At 45.4% G+C, this 20,073-nt stretch overlaps 1 protein-coding gene across 3 annotated transcripts in view; it reads left to right on the plus strand.

Annotated features, from left to right (window-relative positions):
* PCSK6 (proprotein convertase subtilisin/kexin type 6) overlaps positions 1–20,073 on the plus strand; it is a 353,524-nt gene that overhangs the window by 261,668 nt on the left and 71,783 nt on the right. For 2 of the 3 annotated variants that reach the window (XM_063925653.1, XM_063925654.1), the window contains exons 12-13: positions 9,128–9,316; positions 10,518–10,654. In XM_063925653.1, the coding sequence (XP_063781723.1) occupies positions 9,128–9,316; positions 10,518–10,654 (326 nt within the window). Of the gene's footprint in view, positions 1–9,127; positions 9,317–10,517; positions 10,655–20,073 lie in introns of those variants that run through there. The other variant, XM_063925655.1, reaches the window with a different exon arrangement.

Consider the following 20,073-nt stretch of genomic DNA (forward strand, 5'->3'; position numbering starts at 1 on the left):
TATAACTAGTCACAATAAATTGTCTATATAAAGTAGTGATGTAGATTACTGGATATATTAGCAAATTAATAACTTCATCCTTCTGCGCATGCACGGATGGGCTTCCAGGGCTGAAATCCGGAAGTCCACTGATCAAAGCGCATTGCGAAGGACAGCTCTTATCAGAAGAGTTGTCCTTCGCAATACTAATCGCATATGTTAGTACATATGCGATTAGTATCAGCATGATACAGATGGAGCCCTCCTCATCTATCCCTTTTAATAGGATTAACTGAGCCAGGGCAGTCAGACTTAATCCCCTGCTGTAATTACTTAGTCCCCTGCTGTATTGTTCTCACTGTGTTGTATTGCAGCTGAGAAAAATAGGTGAAAGGCTTATGCTAATAAACCTTGGTGCACCTAGGTGCAGCAGAGAAGCCTAGATGAGCGAGGCTCCATCTGTATGTGGCAGGATGTACACAGCAAGGTTAGTACATCCCACCCTTAATGTTTCTACTGTGATTTTCCATTTTCTTTATCTCTACCGTGCATGGTGTCTCCTCATTGTATCCATGTGTGAAGCGTTAAAACCCCCATTTGTCATTGGTTTCCCTGAAAAAGGGGTTATTACTGCTTCTATAATATAAATTAAACAAACAGATGAGTTTTTCAATGCTTGTCCCTTAACATAGTCATCTGATGATGGCGGTATGTGTTATTTCAAGTTCCGGCGCTGTGTTACTTGCAAGTCCTGACGCTGGACTTCCATGCGTGGTTCTACCAAAATGTTTTCTTGCGGTTATGCACTGACAGACTCTGGGATTGACGGAAGAGGGAGTTTTCTCTCCTCCACTGCAGCAGCTAACATATTAAATCGGGAAGCGGTCATCATACCCGTAGTTGGGATCCCGGACGTCACAGTGCTGACTCCAGAATCTCGATTGGCAGGGAAACACACGCCGTAATCCCGCCGCCACAGGCTGTTCTCAGTCTATGGGTGTCCAGAACACGCCATTAAATCACCTTGGTACTATCTGCACAACCAGTGGCTGCCTAAATGTTGGTGCATGAGAATGTTACTACCTTGCAGTAACCAAATACAACTGTCTACCATCCGCTACAATTATTCTGTGTCCTTATGTATCATTTGGTCCCCGCCCTCCTTAGATTGGAAGAGCATATAATTAGGACTCCATTTTCTATTTTATGTTATTCTATGTGTGTATAATGATCTCCCTCATTGTTCAGTACTGCGTAATGTTTGTGCTTTATAAATAAAAATGAGATTAGAAGCCTAGTGCACTTGTTTCCTGTGACGTCTAAATGACAGAGGCTGGGGGTGAGCAGTAGAAAATGCACTGCAGGAGATTGCGATTCTACTGCTGTGACTTTATGATGGCACAGGAGGGTGTTTTAAACTTTTGATGTTGATAGAGGTATTCCAATAGCCAGCTCATAAGATTAAGGAAACAGAGTTGAGTGACTTATCACATTATACTGTAATAGTCTTATGTACTGGCGATACAATAAATGTGACAAGACACTCTTACAAGACTAGCTGGGGCATTTTGGATGATTGATCTGATTTCCTTTCAGTTTGGTCATTCACTCGGCAATTTCTCTTCTAACCGTTGTCTCTTACAAATGATCTCAAACTGAAGGACACTTTCCACACCAGCTAAAATCATTTTTCTGCAGAATCCCATCTTGAGAAATCAATCACCTAAATTCCCTGTTCCCTCAACTGCCACTTGGCTTGTGCTAAAACTGAGCAAGGCTTGTCCTGTGTTATGCTGCCTCTTTACGCAGTTCACTCTAGAAAGTAAACCTTAACCCAGGGGCGTTTTAAGATAGGAGTCGGACCGTGTGCAGACTCCAAATGGGCCCTCTCCTCCCCAAGGCGCCGTAGGCTCTGGCATTGTGCCAGAGTCGACTGCGCTGGTCTCTGGAAACATGGCGCTTGCCATGGTCCAGAGACAAATTTCCTACTACGCATGTGCGCCATTCATTTTGGAAGTGATTTTTGCCACTGCTTTTGCGCCCACAAGGCCTGTTGCAGGACTCTGGAGAGGAAAGTATAATACAACATGGGTGCAGTGTGTGTGGGGTGTGGTCCCCTTCTGGACTCAGGGGCCCGTGTGCACTGCACACATTGCACCCACGGTAGAAACGCCTATACCTTAACCTATACGAAAAGCTGTATTCCTGAGTTGAGTAATATACATGAAATAACGTCTTTAACTATGTACCCAGGCTGTCTCTCTGTCGTGTGGTATCGAATTAGGTCCACAGAACAACGGTCGACACACTTCTTCTTTTTTTGTACTATTGTTAGTGTGGAAAGTTTTTTTTTTTTCCATCTGGGACCACCATTTGTAGAATTGTCCCCTCGTGGGCTCTCTTCATTTTCACTTGCCACATTTTGGGCACAGTGTCTCGCTCCACTTTGCTTGCCACAAGGTTACTAGAAGTTATGATTTGTGACATGGATAGTTAAGTAAAAAGTCCAAAAACACCCAAAAAAAACATGTTGACCTTTTCCAGTGTCAACCATATGGGGTCGTTCTAATGACTGTCAACCTATGCTCCGGATATCGTCTCTCTTCACTTAGTTAATGTTAGGATGGAGACTCTTCCCTAGCTAATCAAGCTGGCAGTGGCAGGTTGAATGTGTGGTTTAGCTGATTCAGGCATATGGGAAGGGCCAGTGATATCACAGGAACTCAAACAGCTGCACCCCGTTTCCTGACCTGCCTGCACATCAAGACTGTCCTGAAGATGTGTAAAGAGCCGCCTCCACTCAGGAGTTCTCTAATATATTGGGGGTGTGATGCTTTATTTTAACAGAGCTATCATGTAATTAAAGTGCATTTTGTTATGTTTTATATAAGCATACCTCTTTGCATCCTGGTTTTGGCAGGTCAGTCCTAATTTCAGGGGACGGTCTTGTGACAGCTTCCATTTGTGGGGGGTTAGGACATATTTCCCTGCTGCAGATACTGAAGGCAATAGACTCCAGTTCTGTAGGGATATATTGGGGAGGATTCACATGGGCACAGTGAAAATATACAGACTTATATAGATTTTACCCTGAGGATCCCATACCCTGGTCTGAGTCAAATGCATGAACCTAGCAATTTCACACTACAGCAGTGCCAACAACTGTGCCATGGTACTGCCCCCAAATGTGGTAAATTCTGAAATGGAGAGAAACTGAATGGAATATCCACTTCTATTCAAGGTCATACACAAACACATGACCCAAAATGAGTAGGTGATGGGCGCCATGAGTTGCATAGAAATTGTAACTGCATTAAAGGAGAATATATGTGTAAGAAATGTCATGATAAAAAAAAATTGTTATCCTAGTTACTATCCTACAGTATGTGTTTAAACTTTACGGTTATGTATAGTCCATTGATTCTTTGGAAGTTATGTCCTCTCTGCTCTGTAATTGGCATGCACATGTTTCTTTATTGGCTTTGGTTACTGAAACGACTTACCTTACAACTTTTGGACTTTGTGATTTCCTGCAATTTCAGTTTTATGTTTAAAATGATACAGTAGTTTCTACAGTTTGTCAGTTTAAAAGTTTGCCCATCGTTTAGACAGTAGTAGTGGATTGAGGGCCTAATTCAGACCTGATCGCAGCAGCAAAATTTTTCTCTAATGGGCAAAACCATGTGCAGTGCATGTGGGGCAGATGTAACATGTGCAGAGAGAGAGTTAGGTGGGGTGTGTTTAAACTGAAATCTAAATTGCAGTGTAAAAATAAAGCAGCCATTATTTACCCTGCACAGAAATAAAATAACCCACCCAAATCTAACTCTCTGCACATCTTGTTATATCTGCCGCCCCCCCCCTACAGTGCACATGGTTTTGCCCATTAGAGAACAATTTTGCTGCTGTGATCAGGTCTGAATTAGGCCCTCAGTCTTAAGCTGGGTACACACTAGGCGATTTTTATTAATGATATGGACGATAACGAGATTTCTGGACGTTATCGTCTAGTGTGCATGCACTATTGTCAACGATGCGCACTCCTGCAGGTTGTTGATGAGGCCTTCTGTCATCTGTACAATTTTGGGTATATCATCTGAAACTGCATGTTTTGGGTGGTGGCAAGATGACGTCACTGAACGATATCGTTAGTGATGTTTGCCCGGGAGTTCAAGGGCAAACACTGATGATATTGCTCATGGAGCATATCGGCTAGTGTGTACGCAGCTTTAGAATAGCTTCTTGCTCTCTGCATCATGCTGTATCAGTTAGAAGCTTACAGGGTAGGTATTGATTACAGGTATTTTTGGGAGCAGTTATAACAGATGTAGGCAAGGTTCTTCCATCTTCCCTATTACTATATGTGTGAGTTTATATAAAATGCATAATCTAATTCCTTTATACCCCTTTCTCATCGCATGCCGAGTCGCACCCAGGAATTGGAAACTGGTCCTTCCAGGGTGCGACCCCGGCATTGGACCCTTACACACTGTCTTCCTGACCCGGCATTACGCCGGGGACCGCGGCGGCATCGGGGGGAGAGGCGGCACTGGTTGATGAAATCATCTCCACGCCGCGTCTGCATATACTGTGAATGGGTCAACCCATTCAGACTGCACCTGACCCAGTAATAACCCCGGGAATAACCCTTCTTTATTCCTTTGTTGGGTCAGGTGACCCGGGAATTCATCAGTGACTCCTTTCACACCACACAGCGACCCGCGTCGACTCAGCAATGTACAGGGTCGATACCGGGTTATTTGTGCAGTGTGAAAGGGGTGTTGCTAGTATTGTGATTGTTAGTGGACTACTACCTGTTTCTACATTAAATCTACTGAGCGCATCATGTCTCTCTTCCTCTCTCATGGTACTCTGGTTGCAGTTAGTGACTCCCAGTTCTTGGTCAGCCATAGAGTGATGGCTTACATTGTGATGTTTGGAGCCTGGAGCCACATTTGGGAACTTGTGTTGCAGATGAGGTCGTGCTGCGAAATGCCTGGGGTTCTCATTGGGATTCATGGAAATATTTACATTTAATTGGAGTAATTTTATAAATCCAAGCTGTAAGGCGACTTGTGCAGGCAGCATTGATATTGTGCAGAGTGGTGCTGTTTATGTGTGCAGGGCTATGAGTACAACTGACAATGACTGGTTAACATTAGTGTTTTGCTATATGGATGTGATATTCCAGCTCTGATCTTCCCCAGTGCTCTGGTGCCTCTTGACATCACTTCTCTCCCGTCTAATGTTATTTCAGTGCATTAATGCTGTGTAAACCAGATTTATAGCTAGCTGTAATATCGTTAGTCATGTTTACAGTGTTCAGTCGTATCTTGGACATGCAGCAGGTTTATATTTCATGCTGAATGTGCCATGTGCAATATTTATCTATCTATCTATCTATCTATCTATCTATCTATCTATCTATCTATCTATCTATCTATCTATCTATCTCCATACACATAAAACGCATATATACAGAAACCACCACCTCTTTGAAGTGCTTAAATAATTCAAGCAAAGTGCCTAAGCAGCAAATATCAATCCATAATAATTTACTTATCAAACATGCGATGACAGAGCATGGGTAGTATCATATTGGCTCAGGCAGACCCAACAGCCGTTTAAGTGCATAAACACCTTCCTCAAGGGTTGAACCTGTATATACGCGGTTTGTTTATGTATATGGCTACTGCTATTTGAATCATGACCGGGCACCCACCACATTGTCCGTTTTGGAGGTGTGTTCAATTCACTTCCATTACATTTACATAGATTTATGCTCTTCGAATTCGTTGGTAAATTTGTGTCTAATTTTCAGCAATCACTTTTAATGTGTTTAAAATAGTGCTGGTCTGTACGAAAGCTAAGCACCATGTTGTATTAGCTTATAAATGTCAGCACACACAACTAGTATATGTAAATTACAGATGGAGCCGTGCTCATCTGAGGCTGCTCCATCGCAGGCGTGCACTCCTGGCGTGATTAGGCAATCCGTCCACCTAGTCACACCGGGAGTGCACAGAGCCACACTCCCATTCACTAGAATGGGATTCGTCTCCGTAATGGACACGTGCACGCCCTGGATGAAGACTCTGGCATCATTAGGCGCGCCTGGGTGGGAGTGCCCAGGCATAGACTGAGCCAAGACTAGCGTGGCTCCATCTGTACATGTAAGAATGGCTGGATACATTTCAGCATGTGTGTGTATGTGTGGATATAGATATATATATATATATATATATAGATCTAGTCCTCCGGACAAAGGCACACTCATAGACATGAAATTCAATGGTGCTCCCTTTAGTCTTTCTCCAAGGTTCAGAATATGTATATTATATTTAAAAAAAAAGGCAATCCATTCACATGAAACAAATATAACTTTTTTTTTAATCACCTCCGGTGTGACATTTAAAAAACATTCAGCAATGATGACTCAATGTAGCAAATGCAAAATTCAAGCTTATTTGAAGTATGGGCCATAACCATGCCCTAATAGTCCACCATGTAAGATATTTGCAATGTGAATATCAAATCATGAACTTATCCGTCTGTCGACTTCGTTCCTGTATTTACCGTTGCATCAGTTTTTCTACACTTCTTATAAATGACAGAGCAAAGCTTTCCCATTTGCAGAAGCCCGTAAGACTCCATGGGGGCTATTCAAATGTATGTTCTTTAGTGATAATTAGAGGGCGCATATTGTTGTTCTGGGTGCCCTTTAATTATCGCGCCCAGTTACACAGGGTTTAGCCATGTAAAGCGTCAAAACCTTTGGGAGCAACGGGGAAAAGTCCTGTTTGGTTGGCCCAAACAGCCGACTTTTCACACAGTTCAGCTCTCAGCCTCCTGAGATGCGAGCTGAAAGGTGACTGTTGCGGCAAATTGAACATTTGAATAGCTCCAATAGACTCCAATGGCAGTCTCGCATAATTTTATTTTGCTCTGTAGTGTCCTAGCTGTAATAGTTTTGTCTCTTGTGACAGTTGTGCTACACTGGAATTAGTTTCCATTTCAATATATTCTACAATAATGTATTTATTAATAATAATAATCTTATTTATATAGCGCTCTTTCTCCAACAGGACTCAAGGTGCTTTACAGGCATAAAAAACAAAGCACATTAAGTAATACAGAAGTAAAAAAGAAAACCTAAAGCACACAATAACCATAATGTACAGTAGTGCAGACATTTTGGGTAATAACTATCCATTGGGGCGACTATTCCACCCACCAATAGTATCAGGTGAGGCAGCTGTGTTGGGCACACTGCATAGGATTGCTCTGAGTGAAATAGGTTCCTTCCAGAAGAGACTACACAAAGTGGGTGATTGCAGTGTCCTAGCACCCAGAGTAAGGCCCCAGCATAACTGTTAGGTCCTTGTACTTTTAATCTCATACACCAGGGGTTCTCAAACTCGGTCCTCAGGACCCCACACAGTGCATGTTTTGCAGGTAACCCAGCAAGTGCACAGGTGTATTCATTACTCACTGACCCATTTTAAAAGGTCCACAGGTGGAGCTAATTATTTCCCTTGTGATTCTGTGAGGAGACCTGCAAAACATGCACTGTGTGGGGTACTGAGGACCGAGTTTGAGAACCTATGTCATACACGATCATACTAGGTGAGGCAGCCATGTTAGGCGCACTATAAAGATTATGAAGGATAAGCCAAACAAGGATTCCAGGCATATGAGGAAAACATGGACACGTGTAACTGTATGGGGCAGAAGTACATGGTATTTAGAGGTTCTTCACTGCACAAACTTAGAAATGGTGATACGCTGCCCTTTATGCCCTCTAGCAACTGCATTTGTGAGGCTGTTCATAATTATGACTTCACCCTCAGGTTGGTGCAGCGTGCTTCTTTACAGACCAGTAATAACAGGGCTTTGAGAACAGAACACTTACATTACACTAACCGAGAAATAATAAGTTACACTGTATCCTTCCACAAGATAGCCAAACAGTGCCACAAACTCCACATAATCATGCAGATGTTTGGTGGTGAGCCTTAACCGTTTATTGTTTTCGCACTTGGCAACTGCTGTGTGGAGTGAGCACAGCTTGCCGTAGGTTAAGCTAAGATTTGAATTGTCCCCTCACTACCAGGGATATCAGATAGTATTTTTGTCCTGCAGCCTGCTGTGCTGCTTCCACACAACAGCTGCAGTGTAAGGAACCTGCCAAGGATGCAAAGACCTTCCAAACATTCCTAGGGTCGCAGTGTAACAACGGCAGTCACTACCCCATACAGGATCTTTTTATGTGGTGAATTCCTTTAATATAAACACTTTAAATTGTAAGGTTTTTTCAAGCAAAGCCTAGAGAGAGAGAGAAAGTAATACCCCTTTTCCACTAGCTTTAAAAACACGGGTAAATGCGCGGGGGCATTTACCCATGTTTTTTCCTAGTGGAAACGGCCCCCCCTGCAAATTCCCGGATCAAGTGATCCGGGAATCCTACCCGGGTATCTTGCCGGGTTGAACATGTGTTCAACCCGGTAAGCTGTGTAGTGTGAACGGAAGCAGTGTCGATGCGACACGGCTCTCGTTCACAGTGAATGGAAGGGCGGCGCTGGGAGATCGTGTGATCTCCCAGCGCCACCCCTGTCGCGTCACTAGCAGCGTCACCAGCCCGGCAATATGCTGGGTTGGTGATCGGTGTGGGAAAGGGGGCTGTAGCACGGGTCACAGCTGTGTCTGGCTCCCGGCTGCGACCCGTGCTACAGGTGGAAAACGGGTATAAGTATCATCCAATCAGTTCTCAGGGTGTGATTGTAAAAATGACAGGAGCTGATTGGTAAGTGCTTTATCTCCTTTTTCTCTCTCCATACTTTGATAAATACCCCCATATTGTGTTTGTGTGAAGAAATAGGGTTCCTATTTAAAATGCAAAAGGAGAAGCTGATCACTAATTTCATCCTTGGAATACTCACAAATTAAATGTGATGTTAAGATTTTCTGCATTCCTTGTTCAGTATTAGTAACAGCAATGTTCTGCTGATCTAGAATAAATTACCTACAAATTATTAGCTCAAAGAAGTGAGGATGTTTTTTGAAGATGATGAGTGTCTGGATAAGAAGTTTTGATGCATCTGTACAATTAGCACTTTATGGTGACGTGTTTCTCTTTACCTGTCTGCAGATTTATCAGAGCCAATCAGCTGATTCGCACAACAGTCCAGACCAGTGCCTGTGCGGATCACAGTGGGCAGCATGTGGCATATCTGGAGCATGTCATTGTAAGGGTTACTATATCTCACCCACGCAGGGGAGACTTGCAGATAAATCTAATTTCTCCTTCAGGAACAAAGTCACAGCTGCTGGGCAGAAGGTAAGACCATAAAGTATGGAAAAGTAGAACTTCTGTGCCAATAAGCATGGCTACAGACACGTGCCAGATGTCCCCTACTATGTGTCCTGCTTGTAATGGTCAAGCTGGCTGCTCTCTGTGGTTCCTAAGCTATGTCTAATGTCACTTGGTAAAACAGAATTTCGATACTTCTAATTGCTCTGCCCTGTTATCAAAGGCGAGATACCCATAATTCATTATAAATGATTGCTGTTGGGGATGAGTTTCCAACTTCCCCCTACCCTGAAATGATCATCAGCTCGTAACGTTGGTTAGGTCAAATCTGCTTGAAAAAACCAACAAGTTGGAACTACTGTTTTTGGCTGTTAGTGGTTTCTTGCTATCATACCATTGTTGTAATTTACAGTACCATACCGCCCTGCCCAATTGTTGGCCGCTGTCCCACACGCTAGAATGGCAGTGTGGGGATGTGCCTCTACTTATCAGCGCAGCGGTAAGAGAGGGACAGGGGCATGTCCAGCAGCTCCCAGGGCGCTGGCCATGGCCCCACAGTGATGGAAAATGGAAGGCATGGCTCGTGAACGCATGCACTGAGTCCCAGGTCTCATTTAAAAGATGTTGGGAGGTATGATTTATTATTTAGTTGGTAAGTTGAAACAGTAGTCGTGCAGTATATGGCCATCTTATATCTGTGTAGAGTACACTTCGCTCTCACAAGGTCTCTGGCCAAATGACCCAAATACCTGTTTTCTTGGTCATTCCTGCAACATTTAATTACTGTAAAACCTATTTCAGAAGACTGCTGATGGCTCCTAAATTCAATTAGGAATCTGGCTGCTCTGCCTTCTCCTACAGAGCTCCCCATTTCTGGTACAGCCTTCGAGTCACTTAAATCTGCCACTTGTGTAAAATCTTTTTAACCTCCTGTCACACTGTTCTATAAGCATGTTTGATTGTATTGCTTAATGCTTTCTGCCAAGAACCAGGTCAGTCTCATGTGTCTAAAACAATCCTGAAACTTAGAAGTGCCTGTCCGCATATTTCCTCCTGGTAACGTACATTATACATTTTTTCTCTGATTCCAAACTTCAGAGGCTATCTCATGCAAACGTTCAATCATTCCAGTAAGTTGTACTATCCAGTAGAATGATTTTATGTAGTAACATCACTTTTCAGTGGAATTAACCTTTCTTTGCATAATAAACAGCTGTTCTCTTTCCAGAACATTTGATTACTCAAGCGAAGGTTTTAAGAACTGGGAATTTATGACCGTACACTGCTGGGGTGAAAAGGCAGAAGGGGAATGGATGTTGGAAATTCATGATATCCCATCCCAACTGCGCAATCCAGAGACACAGGGTAATTGTCACGTGCATATGTGGGAAACCAGCCGTGTCCAAACACATGTTGCATAATAGGAAAACAAATATTAAAAAAAATGAAAGATGCAGCTGGTTACCAAGGTCTTGCTATCTCTGGGAATTGTCACCTCCGTTGTGGATTGTCACTTGCTGGATGTTACCATTGCAGCGATAATCAAGGCAGCCTTACCGTATAGGGCAGTGTGCTTGGCAAGGAGGAGAACTTGGGAAATGCCAATGGTCAGCTGTTGTATAATTTGGAGGGAATAAATGCATTTTTAACAGATAACAAGTTTGTTTCATACACAAGTCATGCAACCACAGGTTATCAGGGTATACATCTCACTGATCACTTGGCTGATCGAATTTAGTGTGTACCCAGCTTGTTGACCCCCTGTGATTCCTTACACACTGAGCTAGAAATAGACCACGGAATGTTCTGTTATGGGGTCAGGAGGTCAGCAGTTTGAATATTAAGTTGTACGCAGGAAGTGACCTCACGATCAGACAGTTGCAGGAGGGTTACGCACCTATATACGCGCCTGGCCCGATCAGCCATCGATTGTATAGGTATGTACCCAGCATTACTGGCACCTTAAAGTGCATACCCACGGTGTGATGTGTGCTAACGATTTTGAATATATAGTCAAAATTGTAAGAAAATTTAGCACATATCGCACCATTTATTCAGCTTGCGATGCCAATGCATTCTCCCATGGGGTCGGTATTGCAAGAAAAAACACTCTGCAGGAATGGCAATTTTGACTAGAAAGTATACAATCTAGTTTCTAGTATAGTCAAAATTGCACTGTGTGTATATGTATAGTCAATATCAGTGGTTCTGGGCTCTGGAGAGTTCAAGGGAAATCGCAAAGTCAAAATCTGCCTTTGTGCGATTCTGCCTAATGTGTGTGCACATTAAGCTTTTGCTTTGGATGTGAGCATAAAAAAGAAACAACCCCACTTCTCAGAGACTCCAAATATTGGTGTTTCCTTCAGATCTGCCATTTTCTCTGACGTCCTAAGTGGATGCTGGGACTCCGTAAGGACCATGGGGAATAGCGGCTCCGCAGGAGACTGGGCACAACTAAAGAAAGCTTTAGGACTACCTGGTGTGCACTGGCTCCTCCCACTATGACCCTCCTCCAGACCTCAGTTAGAATCTTGTGCCCGGCTGAGCTGGATGCACACTAGGGGCTCTCCTGAGCTCCTAGAAAAGAAAGTATATTTTAGGTTTTTTATTTTCAGTGAGATCTGCTGGCAACAGACTCACAGCTACGAGGGACTAAGGGGAGAAGAAGCGAACCTACCTGCTTGCAGCTAGTTTGGGCTTCTTAGGCAGGTGGACACCATTAGCTCCAGAGGGATCGAACACAGGACCCGACCTCGATCGTCCGGTCCCGGAGCCGCGCCGCCGTCCCCCTTACAGAGCCAGAAGCATGAAGATGGTCCTGAAAATCGGCGGCAGAAGACTTCGGTCTTCAACAAGGTAGCGCACAGCACTGCAGCTGTGCGCCATTGCTCCTCATGCACACCTCACACTTCGGTCACTGATGGGTGCTGGGGGGGGGGGGGCGCCCTGAGCAGCAATATTAACACCTTGGCTGGCAAAATAATCACAATATATAGTCCTAGAGGCTATATATGTGAAAAATACCCCTGCCAGGATCCATAAAAAAGCGGGAGAAAGTCCGCCGAAAAAGGGGCGGGGCTATCTCCCTCAGCACACTGGCGCCATTTTCTCTTAACAGTGCAGCTGGAAGACAGCTCCCCAGGCTCTCCCCTATAGTTTTCAGGCTCAAAGGGTTAAAAAGAGAGGGGGGGCACTAAATTTAGGCGCAAAATTGTGTATTATAGCAGCTATAAGGGAAAAATCACTGTGGGTAGTGTGAATCCCTGTATTATATAGCGCTTTGGTGTGTGCTGGCATACTCTCTCTCTGTCTCCCCAAAGGACTTTGTGGGGTCCTGTCCTCAGTCAGAGCATTCCCTGTGTGTGTGCGGTGTGTCGGTACGGCTGTGTCGACATGGTTGATGAGGAAGGTTACGTGGAAGGCGGAGCAGATGCCGATAAATGTGATGTCGCCCCCTGTGGGGCCGACACCAGAGTGGATGGATAGGTGGAAGGTATTAACCGACCGTGTCAACTCCTTATATAAAAGGCTGGATGACGTAACAGCTGTGGGACAGCCGGCTTCTCAGCCCGCGCCTGCCCAGGCGTCTCAAAGGCCATCAGGGGCTCAAAAAAACGCCCGCTACCTCAGATGGCAGACACAGATGTCGACACGGAGTCTGACTTCCGTGTCGACGAGGTTGAGACATATACACAATCCACTAGGAACATCCGTTGCATGATCTCGGCACTGAAAAATGTGTTACACATTTCTGACATTAACCCGAGTACCACACAAAAAAAAGGGGTTTTATGTTTGGGGAGAAAAAGCAGCCAGTGTTTTGTTCCCCCATCAGATGAGTGAATGAAGTGTGTGAAGAAGCGTGGGTTCCCCCGATAAGAAACTGGTAATTTCTAAAAAGTTACTGATGGCGTACCCTTTCCCGCCAGAGGATAGGTCACATTGGGAGATATCCCCTAGGGTGGATAAGGCGCTCACACGTTTGTCAAAAAAGGTGGCACTGCCGTCTTAGGATACGGCCACTTTGAAGGAGCCTGCTGATAAAAAGCAGGAGGCTATCCTGAAGTCTGTATATACACACTCAGGTACTATACTGAGACCTGCAATTGCCTCAGCATGGATAGTGCTGCTGCAGCGTGGTCTGTTACCCTGTCAGGACAGGGATACTATTTTGCGAACCATAGAGCATATTAAAGACGTTGTCTTATATATGAGGGACGCACAGAGGGATATTTGCCGGCTGGCATCCAGAATTAATGCAATGTCCATTCTGCCAGGAGGGTATTAGGGACCCGGCAGTGGACAGGTGATGCTGACTTTAAAAGGCACATCTGCCTTATAAGGGTGAGGAATTGTTGGGGATGGTCTCTGGGACCTCGTATCCACAGCGACAGCTGGGAAGAAAATTTTTTACCTCAGGTTTCCTCACAGCCTAAGAAAGCACTGTATTATCAGGTACAGTCCTTTCGGATTCAGACAAGCAAGCGGGTCAAAGGCGCTTCCTTTCTGCACAGAGACAAGGGAAGAGGGAAAAAGCTGCACCAGACAGCCAGTTCCCAGGATCAAAAATCTTCCCCCACTTCCTCTGAATCCACCGCATGACGCTGGGGCTCCACAGGTGGAGCCAGGTGCGGTGTGGGCGCGTCTCGGGAACGTCAGCGACCAGTGGGCTCGCTCACAGGTGATCCCTGGGTTCTGCAAGTAGTATCACAGGGATACAAGCTGGAGTTCGAGGCGACTCCCCCTCGCCGTTACCTCAAATCAGCCTTGCCTGCTGCCCTCGGAGAAAGGGGAGGTAGTACTGGCGGCAATTCACAAGCTGTACTTCCAGCAGGTGATAATCAAGGTACCCCTCCTTCAACAAGGCCGGGGTTACTATTCCACAATGTTTGTGGTACCGAAACCAGACGGTTCGGTGAGACCCATTCTAAAATTGAAATACTTGAACACTTATATACGAAGGTTCAAGTTCAAAATTGAATCGCTCAGGGCGGTTATTGCAAGCCTGGACGAAGGGGATTACATGGTATCACTGGACATCAGGGATGCTTACCTGCATGTCCCCATTTACCCTCCTCACCAGGAGAACCTCAAAATTGTGGTACAGGACTGTCATTACCAATTCCAGACGTTGCCGTTGGTCTGTCCCCGGCACCGAGGGTATTTACCAAGGTAATGGCCGAAATGATGATACTCCTTCAAAAAAAGGGAGTTCTAATTATCCCTACTTGGACGATCTCCTTATAAAGGCGAGGTCCAGGGAGCAGTTGTTGGTCGGAGTAGCACTATCTCGGGAAGTGCTACAACAGCACGGCTAAATTCTGAATATTCCAAAGTCGCAGCTGGTTCCTACGACGCGTCTACTGTTCCTGGGTATGGTTCTGGACACAGAACAGGAAAAAGTGTTTCTCCCGGAGGAGAAGGCCAAGGAGTTGTCATCTCTAGTCAGAGACCTCCTAAAACAAATACAGGTGTCGGTGCATCAGTGCACGCGAGTCATGGGACAGATGGTAGCTTCTTACGAAGAATTTCCATTCGGCAGGTTCCATGCAAGGATCTTCCAGTGGGATCTGTTGGACAAGTGGTCCGGGTCGCATCTTCAGATGCACCGGCTGATAACCCTGTCTCCAAGGGCCAGGGTGTCGCTGTTGTGGTGGCTGCAGAGTGCTCATCTTCTAGAGGGCTGCAGATTCGGCATACAGGACTGGGTCCTGGTGACCACGGATGCCAGCCTTCGAGGCTGGGGGGCAGTCACACAGGGAAGAAACTTCCAAGGACTATGGTCGAGTCAGGAGACTTCCCTACACATAAATATTCTGGAACTAAGGGCCATTTACAATGCCCTAAGTCAGGTTAGACCCCTGCTTCAACACCAGCCGGTGCTGATCCAGTCAGACAACATCACGGCGGTCGCCCATGTATACCAACAGGGCGGCACAAGAAGCAGGATGGCGATGGCAGAAGCCACAAGGATTTTCCGATGGGCGGAAAATCATGTGTTAGCACTGTCAGCAGTGTTCATTTCCGGAGTGGACAACTGGGAAGCAGACTTTATCAGCTGGCACGACTTCCACCCGGGAGAGTGGGGATTTCATCCAGAAGTCTTCCAAATGATTGTACACCATTGGGAAAGGCCACAGGTGGACATGATGGCGTCCCGCCTCAACAAAAAGCTAAAAAGATAGTACGCCAGGTCAAGGGACCCTCTGGCGATAGCTGTGGACGCTCTGGTGACACCGTGGGTGTACCAGTCGGTTTATGTGTTCCCTCCTCTTCCTCCCATACCCAAGGTATTGAGGATAATAAGAAAAAGAGGAGTAAGAACTATACTCATTGTTCCGGATTGGCCAAGAAGAGCTTGGTACCCGGAACTTCAAGAACTGATCTCAGAGGACCCATGGCCTCTGCCGCTCAGACAGGACCTGCTGCAGCAGGGGCCCTGTCTGTTCCAAGACTTACCGCTTCTGCGTTTGAACGCCGGATCCTGAAGGAAAAGGGCATTCCGGAGGAAGTCATCCCTACGCTCATTAAAGCTAGGAAAGAAGTGACCGCAAACCATTATCACCGCATATGGCGAAAATATGTTGCGTGGTGTGAGGCCAGGAAGGCCCCAACGGAGGAATTTCAGCTGGGCCGTTTTCTGCACTTCCTACAGTCAGGGGTGACTATGGGCCTAAAATTGGGTTCCATTAAGGTCCAGATTTCGGCTCTGTCGATTTTCTTCCAGAAAGAACTGGCTTAACTGCCTGAAGTTCAGACATTTGTTAAGGGAGTGCTGCATATTCAGCCCCCTTTTGTGCCTCCAGTGGCACCTTGGGATCTCAACGTGGTGTTGGATTTCCTAAAGTCGCATCGGTTTGAGCCACTTAAAACCGTGGATTTGAAATATCTCACGTGGAAAGTGGTCATGCTGTTGGCCTTGGCTTCGGCCAGGCGTGTGTCAGAATTGACGGCTTTGTCATGTAAAAGCCCTTATCTGATTTTCCATATGGATAGGGCAGAATTGAGGACTCGTCCCCAGTTTCTCCCTAAGGTGGTATCAGCTTTTCATTTGAACTAACCTATTGTAGTGCCTGCGGCTACTAAAGACTTGGAGGATTCCAAGTTGTTGGACGTAGTCAGGGCCCTGAAAATTTATGTTTCCAGGACAGCTACGGTCAGGAAAACTGACTCGCTATTTATCCTGTATGCACCCAACAAGCTGGGTGCTCCTGCTTCAAAGCAGACTATTGCTCGCTGGATCTGTAGTACGATTCAGCTTGCACATTCTGCGGCTGGACTGCCGCATCCTAGATCAGTGAAAGCCCATTCCACGAGGAAGGTGGGCTCTTCTTGGGCGGCTGCCCGAGGGGTCTCGGCTTTACAACTTTGCCGAGCAGCTACTTGGTCGGGGTCAAACACATTTGCAAAATTCTACAAGTTTGATACCCTGGCTGAGGAGGACCTAGAGTTTGCTCATTCGGTGCTGCAGAGTCATCCGCACTCTCCTGCCCGTTTGGGAGCTTTGGTATAATCCCCATGGTTCTTACGGAGTCCCAGCATCCACTTAGGACGTCAGAGAAAATAAGATTTTACTCACCTTTAAATCTATTTCTCGTAGTCCGTAGTGGATGCTCGGTGCCCATCCCAAGTGCGGATTGTCTGCAATACTTGTATATAGTTATTGTTTAACTAAAGGGTTATTGTTGAGCCATCTGTTGAGAGGCTCAGTTATATTCATACTGTTAACTGGGTATAGTATCACGAGTTGTACGGTGTGATTGGTGTGGCTGGTGTGAGTCTTACCCGGGATTCAAAATCCTTCCTTATTGTGTCAGCTCTTCCGGGCACAGTATCCTAACTGAGGTCTGGAGGAGGGTCATAGTGGGAGGAGCCAGTGCACACCAGGTAGTCCTAAAGCTTTATTTAGTTGTGCCCAGTCTCCTGCGGAGCCGCTATTCCCCATGGTCCTTACGGAGTCCCAGCATCCACTACGGACTACGAGAAATAGATTTACCGGTGAGTAAAATCTTATTTTATGTGCTCCTTAGGCAGTGTGGAGGTGCTAGGCTGGAATCTCCTTTAGAGATGATGTGCCCTGACCCACACCATGTCGAGTGTTCATCAAAAAATTATGCAGGTCATTTTTTATAGATGAAGCTTCTTTGGCATGGGATAGGTATTTAGCGACTAAAGCAGACTTACAGATGTGTCCTCATGCATCTATCTCCAATACGCCGTGCAGTGTGAAATGCCTGGTACGAATAAGCCGCCAGGTCCCATGCAACTCTGTTAATGTCAGTTGTCTCTTTTTTGTGACTAGGATTCACCAGCAGACTCTGCTGATTAATTTTACATGATGCTTCTATATTGTGTGAGTCTGTATACGGAGCACAACGGAATTCGTATTGAAAAAAAAAAAAGCTGTGACTGTTACATTGTAGCACTTCGTATGAAGACTCGGTAGCACACAGAATTACAAGTGTCACATATCAAGTTTTCCCGCACAATCTCCTTGGGCACTTTAGCCCCACATCTTGTTGCTTCATAGACAAATTTTCAGCAAAAGACACCCAACAGTAGCAGAGTTTATGGGACCTGGCACACTGAGAGGCTGTTTGGCGCATCTGCCGCAATGATGTACGAGGACACATCTGTTGTAGTGTGGGATAAGGTAAATAGTGCCCTATGGGACCAGAGTTTTTGCTATCCTCATACTCGGATATACCAGTGTAAAGCAGCGAGATTGGTTCTGCCTGTTCGCTGGTGCTCCCTACTTCCCCCGTCCGTTAGTGAATAGTGTCAGAGGATGGATTTCTACATGTCTATGGATGATCTCGTGTTCATCTGCAGATAACCATACAGAGTTTGTCAATTTGGTTGTTTGTTGGATTTGAAGGATCCCAGCGTATGCACCTCTCTCCTTACCCCTTCATTTCACCTGCATCCTCTATCTTGCTGTAGATTCCATAATAGCTGCTATACACTCAGTATATGGTATGATTTTCTTATCTGTCAAATTGGCAAATTTGAGATATGTCTTACTGGAGATTGAATTCCTCCCATCTTGACCTTTCATACCTCTTTTTTTTTCCTTGATACCGCTCTGTTTTTTTTTGTTTGTTTTTTTCGTTTTTTTTTCTCTCTTCCTTTCTCTTCATCAACGTTGGTTCACAAGTCCAGAAAATAAAGTTGTAACCAGTGTATAAAGCATTAGAACTGTTTCCTGTAATGGCGTTGCCCAGTTTGTGCTATGTCTGTAACACTGTGAAAATCTTTAAATCACTCCTAAAAAAAAAATCCCCCCACACACACAGGCCAGGAACAGAATTGGATTGCACAGGCATAACAAAAGGTGCTAGAGTTCAATTAAAAAGATATGATACAGCCCCCCCCCCCTCCTTGTCTCGCGCCCCCCCCCCCCCAAAAAAAAAAAAAAAAAAAAAAAAAAAAAAAAGCTACAACAAAACTCACAACCTCCAGGCATCATTTGTCCTTAGCTGTTTTTACATCCTCCCTGGCGTGTTCTCTTCTTCCCCACTTGTTTTCTTCCATCTGGTAAAATTGACGGTTTGTATTCACTAAATTAACACAGCAGTTTTGGACTGTAAATCATTGATGTTTTCTAAACTTATTATGGCCAGTGTATAAAAATAACTCTAATAAACTGTTTGTTCCCCTGGACTGTGCAGCATGTAATAAAAATAAGATTTTACTCACCGGTAAATCTATTTCTCGTAGTCCGTAGTGGATGCTGGGGACTCCGTAAGGACCATGGGGAATAGACGGGCTCCGCAGGAGACTGGGCACTCTAAGAAAGATATAGTACTACTGGTGTGCACTGGCTCCTCCCTCTATGCCCCTCCTCCAGACCTCAGTTAAGGAAACTGTGCCCGGAAGAGCTGACATTACAAGGAAAGGATTTTGGAACCCAGGGTAAGACTCATACCAGCCACACCAATCACACCGTATAACTTGTGATAACATACCCAGTCAACAGTATGAACAACAACAAGAGCATCAGACAAACCTGATGCAACCATAACATAACCCTTATTTAAGCAATAACTATATACAAGTATTGCAGAAGAAGCCTGCACTTGGGACGGGCGCCCAGCATCCACTACGGACTACGAGAAATAGATTTACCGGTGAGTAAAATCTTATTTTCTCTAACGTCCTAGTGGATGCTGGGGACTCCGTAAGGACCATGGGGATTATACCAAAGCTCCCCAACGGGCGGGAGAGTGCGGATGACTGCAGCACCGAATGAGCAAACACAAGGTCCTCCTCAGCCAGGGTATCAAACTTGTAGAACTTTGCAAAAGTGTTTGAACCCGACCAAGTAGCTGCTCGGCAAAGCTGTAATGCCGAGACCCCTCGGGCAGCTGCCCAAGAAAAGCCCACTTTCCTTGTGGAATGGGCTTTTACTGATTTTGGAGGCGGCAAGCCAGCCGCAGAATGAGCCTGCTGAATCGTGTTACAGATCCAGCGAGCAATAGTTAGCTTTGAAGCAGGAGCACCCAGCTTGTTGGATGCATACAGGATAAACAGCGAGTCAGTTTTCCTGACTCCAGCCGTTCTGGCTACATAAATCTTCAAAGCCCTGACTACATCTAGTAACTTGGAATCCTCCAAGTCACGAGTAGCCGCAGGCACCACAATAGGTTGGTTCAAATGAAAAGATGACACCACCTTTGGCAGAAATTGCGGACGAGTCCGTAATTCTGCCCTGTCCATATGGAAAACCAGATAGGGGCTTTTACATGACAAAGCCGCCAATTCTGACACACGCCTAGCCGAAG

Source organism: Pseudophryne corroboree, chromosome 6 (assembly GCF_028390025.1).
Source record: "Pseudophryne corroboree isolate aPseCor3 chromosome 6, aPseCor3.hap2, whole genome shotgun sequence".
NCBI lineage: Eukaryota > Metazoa > Chordata > Amphibia > Anura > Myobatrachidae > Pseudophryne > Pseudophryne corroboree.